Here is a 12,615-nt window from a genome sequence, read left to right on the forward strand (position 1 = left end):
ATTTATATCACATCAAATGTTTAGATACTAATAAGAAATATTAAATATAGATTAATTACAAAACCAATTACATAGATGGAGACTAATTTCCGAGAAGAAATTTTAAGCCTAATTAATCTGTCATTAGCACATGGCTACTGTAGCACCAAGTTGTTAAATCATAGACTAATTAGGTTTAAAAGATTTATCTCGCAAATTAGTCACAAGTTATGCGATTAGTTTTGTAATTAGTCTATATTTAATACTCCATACATGTGTCCAAACATTTAATGTGACAGAAATTTTAGGAGTTTACGCAAAACCAAACAGGCCTCAATCAAATTCTTGAAGATCACGACCAAGAGGTACAGTAAAAAATATCTTCATGGGTTCACTCTCCCAGCCCACACCAGGCACCGAACATTCTAGCCCTCTGTGGTGTCAACGGCAAAGCGGACCCATCAGATCCGCCGTCCAAACCCGCAGACCAAAGAAGCAGCCCTCCATCGGACGGCAGAGAGCAGCCGTTCGCCACTTGGATTCAAACGCCCCGTCACTCTAATCGCTGCAGAAACTACCCAAATTACCCCTAGCCCGCTCCCTCAGTCTCCTGCAGTCCTGCTCCGTCGGAACGGACAGCCGCGGCCATCCCCCAGCCCAGCCCCCTCGCTTCCTGCACCCTCGCTGCTAGGGTTTGCTCGCAATCCAGCCCCTCCGCCATGGCCAAGACGAAGCAAGGGAAGCGGGACGTCGACGCCTACACCATCAAGGGCACCAACAAGGTGGTCCGAGGTAAGCCCTTGCCCGGCCGTGCTCTTGATCCACGCCGTCGCTTGCTGGTGTCTAAGATTTGAGCCCTGACGGGTCCGGCTGCTGTGCGTGAACCGTGAAGTGGGGGACTGCGTGCTGATGCGGCCGGCGGACACGGACAAGCCGCCGTACGTGGCGCGGGTGGAGCGGATGGAGTCGGACGGGCGCGGCGGCGTCCGGGTGCGGGTGCGCTGGTACTACCGCCCCGAGGAGGCCAAGGGCGGCCGCCGCCCGTTCCACGGCGCTAAGGAGCTCTTCCTCTCCGACCACTTCGACACGCAGAGCGCGCACACCATTGAGGGAAAGTGCATCGTTCACTCCTTCAAGAGCTACACCAAGCTCGACAACGTCGGCCCGGAGGACTTCTACTGCCGATTTGACTACAAGGCCGCCACCGGTGCATTCACCCCCGACCGTGTCGCCGTGTACTGAGCTCTTCCTTTTCTTTAACCTTTTGTCATCAGTTCGTACTCTCTTTGCTTGTGATGTAATGTGGGATTGCTTGTCTTATGGCATCGTTTTGTATGTGAAGGTATTGCAAGTGTGAAATGCCGTACAACCCGGATGACCTCATGGTGCAGTGCGAAGGATGCAAGGACTGGTAAAATCCTGTGAAAAACTCCACATTTTTCTCCCAATAATAATGCATGTTTTGAAAGGAGTTTATGTGGTAAAATTACTGTGAAATAGCTCCAACAATGCATGTCTTGAAATGGTGCTTATGTGGTGGTTATATGAACTGCCTTTCTTCGAGATGTTATATCTTTCTGCTCTCTGGCCCTATGTCTAAATTGTCGTTCAGAATGAACTAACTAGTTTATCTCTCGATTATTTAGTTTCCTTTTGACTGTGGGGCAAAGTATAAATCATCTGGAATATGGTCAGGATTAAGACTAAACATTGATTGATGAACATGAGGTTTCTTAGAGCCTTATGCTCCTGTGTTTGCTTGGTCCTTATGTAAGATATATGCTATTCACTATTGACTAGTATTGCTTACATAGTCTTTTGTAGATATATAGTTTCAAGAACTGTTTAAACACATATGATCAAGGAAAGGACTGGTTTTCTGCAAAATTTCGTAGCATTTGTCTGTTTTGTTCTGTTTTATTATACCTGTTGCGCATTGGTTTTTCTTGCTTGACAAGCAGCTATCTTAGTTATATGAACCTGATTGTGGCACATGCGATTCTCCCTGGAATACTACGGAACTAATATAGAATTGGATTAGAGTTTGGAACAGAAGGTGACATGCAGTGTTTTTAGGATTTGCATGGCCTGACATTTCCTCTCTTTTTTTTCTATATATAAAGAAGCTTTTAAGATGTTTGATCTACATGAATATGATTGCTTATGAGAATATTTAGACATCATGGAGTATGCTATCTCTGGATTTTGGCGCATTATAAATGTATGCCATGTGTTCTACATAATGATCAAAGGGTTGCATGATGGTATTAGTTATGATGTTTGTCTTTTTCGTTGGCTTTCTTCTGCAATGGTTCCTTGAGGTGGTGTTTGGACGGCTAGAGGGTTTGGGACAGGGAAATGTGCTGGGTCTGGGTTAGGCATATGAGAATCCAAGGCCAATCCATTGTTTGGCTTTTGCTGAGTTTGGGTATGGGTTAGGTGGGTCCCACGAGATTAAAAATACAATTCACACATGCGTCTTCATCCTATCCGCTCGCTGCCAACCACCAGCAGTACCTTATCTCGTTCTCATCCCCAACACTTCCGCAAGCGTTGACCAACATTCGGTGGCTCCGGCAGCCAGCGCCTGTGAGCGCGGCTTCGCAGAATCGCAGCAGCATGTGCGAGGACGTTGTGAGGTGAGCGGCGGCTCCGGCAGCACAGGCGCCGAGGGCTTTGGCAGCACGGGCAACAGGGGCAGCAGTTACTCGAGCAGCGCAGGCGGCGGCACGGCACAGCTGGGACTCCCGGCATTGCAGGCGATGGGGGCTGCTGCTCGCCTGCTCCAGCAGTGCGAGAGGCGCGGGTGGTGGGGGTGACTGTTGGCTGCTGCTCACCTGCTCCAGCAGTGCGAGATGCGTGGGCGGTGGAGACGACTCCAGCTACGGCGACAAGAGTGGCTCTTACTCCGGCGACGAGGGAGGCTTCAGCTCCTCCTCGGTAGGAGCTAACAAGGCCAACAATGGTGGCTTCCTCCTTGATGGCCAGCATCGATCTGTTCGAGAGGGCTGTGCTTCCGATATCCCGGTGTAACCCACCCCTCTGGCTGGGATAGAATCGGTAGGATATGAGCTACACATTATCCCACAGCAGCCTCATTTCCCTATCCCTCTTACCAAACGATGGATGAGTTATCCAGCACCCCTCATTTCCCTATCCCACCCCGTATATCCTAATATCCAAACAGCACATGAGAGTTGAGACTCTTTTTTCATTTATACATGAGTATTTATTATTGTTTGTATCCAATATCATTTTATTGTTACTAACAACTATTTCCTCTTCATCCTGGTGCCATGGATATGACTTGTACATATAATCCTGTTTTTTCCCTATATTCTATGGGAATTGTTTATTTAACTTGTTAACAACGTAATTATGTTTTTGATATTTGTATGCTGTTATTGCTCTTCTTTATTACCATTTTTTTATTAAGTATCCAACTTCTAACTCTTGTAGGTTCCATCCGTCTTGTATGGGAATGACCATTGAGCAAGCCAAAAAGATAGATCATTACATGTGCTCGGATTGTGCTAAAGAAAATGGTGCAAAGAGACCCTCAAATTCATACCCAGTTTCACCCAACTCTGATTCTAAGGTAGTGTGTTTTTCTCTTTATCACATGACTGCGTAAATTGTTTATTAATCTTCTCTGTGCATATAGTTTCTTATTTCTATTTTGAGATGATTTTTAGGCTAAATCCTATAATAAGATCAGATTTTCACGTAACATATTTTCAGAACTGGTAGTTTTGCCTGCATTCCCAAATTAATCATGATCAGTGCTTATTGTTGAGCTGTCGATTACAAATGCTCATCCTTGCTTATTGTCTATGTTTGCTGCAATTAGCTCTTTGATGCCAAGTTGATTTATTTTGTTGAATTTTCTTTCATCTTGCACTGATCAAATACTATCTCATAATTATTCCGTATTAATCTTCATTCTGTATGCTGTTTTTGGCATATTTCAAAGGTGACTAGTTCAAGTTACTCCTTCCATCTCAAAATAAATCAACTCCTAGAGTTGTCCCAAGTCAAACTATTTTAAGTTTAGCTAACTTTATAGAGAAGAGTACCAACATCTATGACACTCAATAAGTACACTATGAAAGTATGGGTGTGTTTGGATGCCTGCATAAGGCCCTAGCCAGGGTTCCCGATGCAAAAATCGTGTGTTTGGATGCCTGCATAGGGGTGTAAGCCTGGACTGGCTAATGCAAAAGAATGCCCTTGTCCTGACTTCCTGGGACGCTCCCTCCCACCATTTCCAGCAAGCCTGGCTTGTGCTAACCCCTGGCACGGCTATTGGTGTGGGCCCGAGTGGCCTTGCTTGGCCAACGAACAAAACACTCCCCCGTCGTCCAGGTGCTAGGGTTACCTCCCATTCTCACCCTCCTCGCTGCCGCAGCTCTTCCTCTCTTCTAACGGTTCGGAGTCCAGATCGGAGAGCCAGCCCTTGCGACCAAGGCGAGACCTCTTCTCGTCACTGGTATGTGCTGTATGGTGTTGCTGATCCATATGGCGAACCTCAATCCCCGTCTCCTCATTGTTGCTAGAATCTCTGATGTGTTGCTGCTGCTTCTTTGATGATTGCAATGTAGACTTTTTTTGTCGATTAATCCTATGTGGTGCTTTTATGTTGTCTTCAAGGGGAGAAATCCTGGTGTGTATGATAACTGGATGGATTGCCATGCACAAGTGAATGGTTTTGCAAGCAACCTGTACCAGGGATACAAAACTTGGGATGAAGCAAACCAAACTTGGTTGCCGTACAAACGTTACCAAGATCAGGCCACAGAGATCAAAGCAGCTATAGCAGAAACTTGCAAAGCTCCAGAAAAGCCTCCCACTGTTAATTGCAGCAAAGATCTCATCATCATATTGCTGGTGGTAGTGGTTGCAGTCCAGATGTGGCTTCTGTTTGCTAAGTAGTTAGTTAGTTCAAATGATGCAAAGGGACCATATTCATCAATTAGGACTGGTAGAATGTGAACTGAATTGTGGTAATGTCGTTTGTGTCGTTAGCATTGGCTTGTGGTAATGTCATTTGTATCGTTCAACTAAGAAGTGAGAGCCGGCGGTAAGGTCACCACTGCAGGTGGTGAGGCCAAAAGAACCCTAACCCAGGTAACCAAACACGCAGCACCCAGATGGTTGTGAGCTAGCATTGTGCAATCCGGCAGTAGAGCAGGCAACCAAACAAAATACAAGTGCAGCCAGCCTAGACCAATGCAGCCAACCAAACAGGTCCCATTTGCATTGCAGTAGACAGGCCAGGTTAGCCCAGGCTTGATGCGGGTACCCAGGCTAGGTTTGCCCAGGCATCCAAACACACCCTATATTTCATGGTGTATCTAATGATACCAATTTGGTGTCATAAATGTTGCTCTCTTCTATAATTTCGGTCGAACTGAAGAAAATTTGGCTTAGAGCAACTCTAGAAGTTGGATTCATTTTGGGGACAAATGTTACACACCTCTAGAAGTTGATTTATTTTGGGGACGAATATTACCTTTTTAGCTAATTGGATTTTTATGTTCTCAAGATTGTTTACGCTTTCTCATCTATGATTGGCAAAGCAAGTCTTAAACCTTGATTTCCAATCTTCTCTTCAGATATCGGAAACATGCTTTCTTTGGTGCGCAGTCAATATTGTTTTGGTTGGAAGTACCTTATGGGCAACATAAAACACACCATATATATATATATATCTATATATATATATATATATATCTATATATATCTATATATATATATATATATATATATATATATATATATATATATATATATATGAATCCTTGCCATTCTAATCATATTGAAAACTGCTAATCAGTGAAGTTCTGGTAAACATAAGTTACGATCAGTCGATCACATGGCGAAACCAGTGGCCTAACCATGTCTGTAGTAGTGCGTGGTCTAAATTTTAGCTTTTTAATTAACTTTGATTAGCATTTTCCCTATGCATTTCGTGGTACATTGGGATGCATTGTTTCAACGGTTACATGTGACTTTAAAAGGATTAACATATGCTTTCTGTTCTGTCTCTTCATAATTCTGCAGATTGAATCAAAGAGGCGCAAGAGATAAATGCTGTGGCAGAAGCATCCCTGGCAAAGGAGATGCGATATTTATGGTGTCATCTCATCATTAATGGTGCATATTGAGATATTGAGATGTACACTGCGAGAGAAGAGCCAAGCCAATTGTAGGACAAAACTTGTTTGACTTATCATTCTTCTGTGTATTCTGGGGACGTTTCCTGCAGCTTAGACATTAGTGTGATGAGTAGGTCAGTTCCCGCTGCTGCACGTGTATGATCAGCTGCTGGAGGCGGGATAAGAAGTCGAGAAATGCTAGAATGCTGCTGACTCTGTCGATGTAACTTTATCGGTGTGTGTGTTAACATATGCACTGGCTGGAAACGTTCCCATGTGTGAATGGACGATGCTGATGATAGCTTTGACTGTTATTTCATAATTCAGTTAGATGTTGCGAAGAGTTGAAATAATATTGAGTTTGATCTTGAAACTTGAAATGTGCATAACGGTATGGTCTATGGTGATGAGCAGGCTATGTTGGATTTCCGTGAGGAAACATAGAAGAGCATTCCTTAGAAGTTTTCTGTGTGCTTGAGCAATGGACTCGTTTAGCTTCCTGTATGTACTTGCGAGACCTTCAATCTGCAGATTTTATTTCGCACCTTTAACACTGCATGCAATCGATAATGATATGATTAAGACGTCCGGACCGATGTCTCACTCATTCCTGCAGCGCTTGCGTCCTTTTCTATTCTCATCCCTTCGTGTCCTGCCCAACACCCGACCACGCGGCAGTCGCTGCTTCCCTGACCGGCGATACTTCTCTCTTCTTCTCTCTTTTTTTTCTTTTTCTTTTTTTCAATATTCAATTTTTTATTATAGATTTATTTTCTACTCTCTCCTCCTTTTTTATAGCCAGGTAGAGCTGATATCATTTTTTAAGTAGGATGGTCTTTGGTGTGTATGGAACTTGAAACTCTCACCATCCTCTCCACACTTGACTTTTGTGTAAAAGTAAGTGTGTAGAGTTAGGGCCTCATTTTTGAGTGTGTTCCATCACCAAAGATCATCTAGTTATGTAGTTGATGCAGCTCTCATGCCTTCAAGCATCGTATGTCCTCTGTTCTTCTTGATCTTATCCTGAAAGGGTTAGCAACCAAGAATACCCGAATGTGCATACTATCCTGTCATCAAGTTCTTGCTTTGATTAATAAGAAGGTTGTTTTTTATAATAATCTTTTTTATGATTGCATATATATATATATATATATATATATATATATATATATATATATATATATATATATATATATATATATATATATATATATATATATATATAACTACTGTTCTGTAGCTGGCCATAGAATAACTTATTCTGTAGCCACTTTGAGTTACGATAATTACTATGTTAATTTATGAGATTATAGTAACTCCTTACTAAGTGGTTTACTATAAAGTTATGGTAAATATCCCCATGTGTTATAGTAACCCAACTATCGTAAATATATATTGATATTATGGTAAATTAGTATATAAAATTATGGTAAATGGAGGTGGCTACAGAATAACTTATTTTATAGCCGGCTGCTGAATAGCCTCTCCCTATATATATATATATATATAGAACTATTACTCTGCAGCTGGCTATAGAATAACTTATTCTGTAGCCACTTTGAGTTACGATAATTACTATATTAATTTACGAGATTATAGTAACTCTTTACTAAGTGGTTTACTATAACGTTATGGTAAATATCTCCATGTGTTATAGTAACCCAACTATCGTAAATATGTATTGACATTATGGTAAATTAGTATATAAAATTATGGTAAATGAAGGTGGCTACAGAATAACTTATTTTATAGCCGGCTACTGAATAGTCTCTCCCTATATATATATATATATATATATATATATATATATATATATATATATATATATATATATATATATATATATATATATATATATATATCATATCTCCCGATAGTGCTTAATTTATGGTCTTAAGCTTACCGTGGGAACTTCATCTTACAGCTATCATTGGTGGTGTAGTTCCTAGCTTCACCACAAAGCATTGAGAATTTTCGTTCAAGCTGCAAGGTTAGTACCACAGTGCATCCACGAGATTTGTAATATTTGTGATAAACATATGCATCCACAACCATCCTCTTAAATAGTTTGTAGACGAGGATCAAGAGGTGGTTGTGACCCTCATAGAAACACGTGATGCTAAGTGAAACGAACTATGGATACTTCGAAATTGAGAATGAAACATGTGGGGTCTCAAAAGTAAAACTTTCATGCTTGTTTATGGAATCCCTCCTTTTGGACTCCAGAGTCAGTATTTCACGAATGTCCATGGCACGGGAGTTTTTGTTCTCAAGGGATGCATCGATTGAATCTAGTCCACTATTGAAAATGATGTTTGGATGGTCTGAGGGACATGTTTTAAGTTCAAGCGAGGGTGATAATGGAACGAACAAGGTTACGAATTTCACCTCCGTGAATGGGTTATTGTTGGGATGATGCTTCGCCATTGGATTTTGGGGCAAGAGATAGGTGTGGCGGAGGCAATTTTCCCAACATCTTCATCAAGGCTTCCAAAGGATGTCTTTTTTAAGGGGCATCCTATGAGAAGACCAAAATCAAGGCTAGATGTGGAAGTCAGAATGAACCTCAATATTGTTCATTGATTTGAGGTATTTCCAAGATATTCGAAAAAGTTCGTCCTCGAAAAATGGAAAGTCCGAAGGTTGGAAACCTTCCTCCGGAGTTTCTGGTTCGGGTGAGGGTCTCTGGATGGGACGTATTGGTTTGGCCTTAGCCGAAGAGACTTCCTCATGACTTGATTCTACATGGAGGGTTTCGATGGAAAGGGTGTTTTCTAGGATATGATCTAGAAGCGCTTCTCCTTCCGCTATGGTTTTGTGGTCAACGGACCCTCTGGTAGCGATATCAAGCTATAGGGCAGATTCCTTGCTTAAGACCTAACAAAAAATGTTGTATCTACACATGGTCTAGTATAAACAAGGCTAGGCCAGAGTGTGGTAAGATTGGAAATCTAGCCTAGGCTGCACCTATGGTTTCCTTCTCATGTTGGCGGGAGCTGAGAATCCCTTGTCGCAGGGAAGCAATTTGAGATATAGGGAAGAATGCTAAACAGAATCTGTCCCTCAATTCTTCTCAATCTCTGTTTGCCTTCCCTACGTTGTGGGTGTACCATTGTTTCGCCCTCTCGTTAAGAGAGAAAGAAAACAACTTCCACTAAAGGTTTTTCTTGTGACATGCCCGAAATGGTCAAGCACGCACAGAGCTACTCAAAATCCCATAGATGATGGTAAGAGTTTTCATAAACTTAACCTGAGAAGGTTTGTTCCTAAACCATGGCTATAAAGCCAGGACGGAGTTCATATCCAGAAGCTGTGATTGGCTTCGATGGTGGTGGTTCTTAAGAACTCATCCTTAGGAGCAGAAATATTTTTTAATGGTAGGTTGCTCCATTGGACAAGAAAAAAAAAGAATATTTTTTCTTTTTTAAAGGTAAAACACAAGGATACATGGGTGAACTAGGTTCGGAGATAATACAGCAACCGTTCCCTGATAACGGCGCCAGAAATGCTTGTTGGTATTTCTTAACGCATATATAAATAATCCACAAGCCCACGGAATTACCGTTGTAGCATTTCACCCGGAAGTATTCACGGTATCGTATTTCCATGAGGAACGAAGGTGTAAGAGTGTTGACGGTAGTTACCATCCATTACAAACCATCAATAAAACATGTATAAGGGCATAAATATGATCACCAATATAGACTTAGGGGTTTAAACTAACAATTTCCATGAGTTTTGGTGAATCTGTATTTTCTGCATGAGTTATTTAGAAAACTGTCAAGGAAGACCAAAACGTCAAATTAAATTGCGCTTATCCAAAGCAGACCTGCAGAGGACGATAGGTGGGGCCGGTCGGGCCCACTTGTAGGCCGACCGGTCCCCTGGTCCCACCTGTCAGCCCCCCATTGTTATGTCGGTTCTCCACCGCCTTAAGGATTGCATCTATGCCGTTTATTCAAGTCGGTTTGATCCGAGGGCTTAGGATTGACGCTCCAGCCTATATAACCAGCCCTTTGAAAGGTCCTTGTTTGGTTTTGGTAATTGAGTAACAACTTAGGTGGACTAATTGTGTTCATGTGAGATACACAGGTGATTAGTCCACAGGTACATGTGTGTGAGCAACATATGCCATGAAGGTGAAAATGGCTTGGAGATGTTGCAAAGCTCACACATGTGATGATGAAGAAGCTTAAATGCACATGAGACATGACATTGAGTCATGTGATCAAGGTGGAGAAGATCAAGACAAGACTTGGCTTGATGGACCGGTTGCAAGCGTGAAGGGCAAGTCGAAGGCTTTGGAGTGATGGACCGCATGGCGGTGAAGCTTGAGCAAGACTTGGCGCCGATGGACGATGGCAACGGTGAAGAGCAAGTAGAGTCAAGATCGATGAACCAATATGATCATGTGATGATATGAAGTGGATCATATCATTGTTGATCGTGTTGGTGCATGTGTTGCATCGACATTGGAGGAGATGGAATGGAATGCGCAAGGCAAAGGTATAACCTAGGGCATTTCATTTCACCGGTCATAGGTGTGTAGAGAAGTTTATGACTGGGTTTAGGATAGATGGCCGTACTATCAAGAGGGGCAAACTTGTTTGCATATCGGTCATCTAGTGCCACTCGAGTGATCTAACTTTGCATTGTCGCTAGGAACAAGTGGCGTGGCAAGTTGAGTGGCTAACATCCTTTGGAAAATGATTGTGAAAATGCTAACACACATACACATGTTGGTGTACACTTGGTGGTGTTGGCACATTTACAAAGGATTCGGCGCTTTCGGGAAAATGGAATGCCTATTTTCTATTGCGCCGGATGCAAATTCTTATGGTTAGCACACTTGAGCAAGGGTGAAGAGAATGGAGAAGATGCTGGTGTCGGTCAACTGACCGGACGCTGGATCTGCATGCACCGGACGCTGGCAGGCTGCGTCCGGTCGCACTGACGTGGAGTGTAGCAGTAGCTGGAGAGTGACCGGACACTGGCTGCGTCCGATCGTGTTCGACCGGACGCGTCCGGTCATGCTCGGGAGCTTACTGGAAACGACCGGACGCTGAGGGTCCAGCGTCCGGTCAGTTGTGTGCTGCTACGTCCGGTCAGGTCAAGTGACCATTGGAACCGGGACACGTGGTCGTCTGCGAGCGACCGGACGCTGAGGTCCAGCGTCCGGTCAACACGACCGGAGCGTCCGGTCGTCCCGACCGTTGCCCAGTGAAGGGGTAACGGCTAGTTTAGCCCTTGGGGCTATAAATAGAAGTGCCCTCGGCCATGGCTAGTGTGGAGCACCTCAAGGGACTTAGTGTCCATGCTTGTGAGTGCTTGGGAGCCCTCCATCACACACATACTTGATAGTGATCATTCGATTGTGTGAGTGAGCGATTCTAGTGCGATTGCATTGTGAGGTTGCATCGAGTGGCACTAGGTGATCGAGTTGCAAGCCGGTGGTGCTTGTTACTCTTGGAGGTTGCCACCTCCTAGACGGCTTGGTGGTGGTCTCCGTCGAAGCGCGCAAGAAGCTTGTGCGGCGCTCCGGAGAAGTGCTTGTGAGGGGCATTGTGCTCGCCCCGCGGGAGTCGCGAAGAGCAACTCTAGTAAAGCGTGTCATTGAGCTACCCTCACTCAAGGGGTAGGTTCTTGCGGCGCCCGACGTGCGGGCTTAGCGGGTGATGCTAATTAGCCGCCGAACCACCAAGTGAGCGGTCGACACAACGGGGACTAGCGTGTTGGCAAACACGTGAACCTCGGGAGAAAAATCATCGTGTCAACCTTGTTCTTCCTGTTGGTTTGCATCCCCATTACACAAGCTTGCAATTACTTTTATACATATTAAGCTTGTGTAGTTGCTCGTGTAATTAGATAGCTTGTGTAGCTTGCTAATTACCTTCTTGCTTGTGTAGCATAGAAGTAGCTCCCTTGCGTGGCTAATTTGGTTTTAGTAACCTTGTTAGTCACATTGCTTAGTTTGTGTAGCTAAGTATTTGCGCTCTCTAATTAGGCATTGGTTGCCTTGTTATTGAGCATTGCTAGTGAGCTTAGTTAGCTTTGTGCTTTTGCTTACTAGCATGTGTAGGAGCTCCCTTGTCGCTTAAAGTACTAGTGGCATAGGTTTGTGTAACCTTGCTCCTAGAATTGTTTAGGAGAGCTCTAGCTAGCCCGGCACCTTTGTTGCTTAATTGTTATCTTTGCAAGGTGCTAGTGAACATATATAGTGGGGTATAGTCTTGGCTAGACCGATAGTTTTAATTCCACATTTGTATCGGTTAGCCGACGCGATTAAGTTTTAGAAAAGACTATTCACCCCCCCTCTAGTCGCCATCTCGACCCTTCAAGTGGTATCGGAGCCCGGTCTCTCATTTGTGGTCTTCACCGACCCGAGAGGATGGCGTCTAATGGGCTAGATGGTTGTGAGAATCACATTTTTAATGGCACAAACTTTGCACTTTGGAAAAATCATATGCTTGATCATTTT

The 12,615-nt window shown here is 43.5% G+C and overlaps 1 protein-coding gene across 1 annotated transcript; it reads left to right on the top strand.

Annotated features, from left to right (window-relative positions):
* Positions 1 to 150: 150 nt before the first annotated feature.
* Positions 151 to 6,480, top strand: LOC136549809 (chromatin remodeling protein EBS-like). Its single transcript, XM_066541213.1, has 5 exons — positions 151 to 771; positions 872 to 1,214; positions 1,322 to 1,390; positions 3,439 to 3,577; positions 6,043 to 6,480. Exons 1-5 carry the CDS (start codon positions 699 to 701, stop codon positions 6,067 to 6,069), a joined length of 651 nt encoding a protein of 216 aa, XP_066397310.1. The 5' UTR covers positions 151 to 698; the 3' UTR covers positions 6,070 to 6,480.
* The last annotated feature ends 6,135 nt before the right edge of the window (positions 6,481 to 12,615 follow it).

Source organism: Miscanthus floridulus, chromosome 4 (assembly GCF_019320115.1).
Source record: "Miscanthus floridulus cultivar M001 chromosome 4, ASM1932011v1, whole genome shotgun sequence".
NCBI classification, from domain to species: domain Eukaryota; kingdom Viridiplantae; phylum Streptophyta; class Magnoliopsida; order Poales; family Poaceae; genus Miscanthus; species Miscanthus floridulus.

What these genes read in the sequence shown, in the direction of transcription:
- LOC136549809 (XM_066541213.1), top strand. Translation starts at nt 699, where the DNA reads ATGGCCAAGACGAAGCAAGGGAAGCGGGACGTCGACGCCTACACCATC. An exon ending in CACCAACAAGGTGGTCCGAG is followed by an intron (nt 772 to 871) that starts GTAAGCCCTTGC and finishes TGAACCGTGAAG; the next exon opens with TGGGGGACTGCGTGCTGATG. An exon ending in TGCGAAGGATGCAAGGACTG is followed by an intron (nt 1,391 to 3,438) that starts GTAAAATCCTGT and finishes TAACTCTTGTAG; the next exon opens with GTTCCATCCGTCTTGTATGG.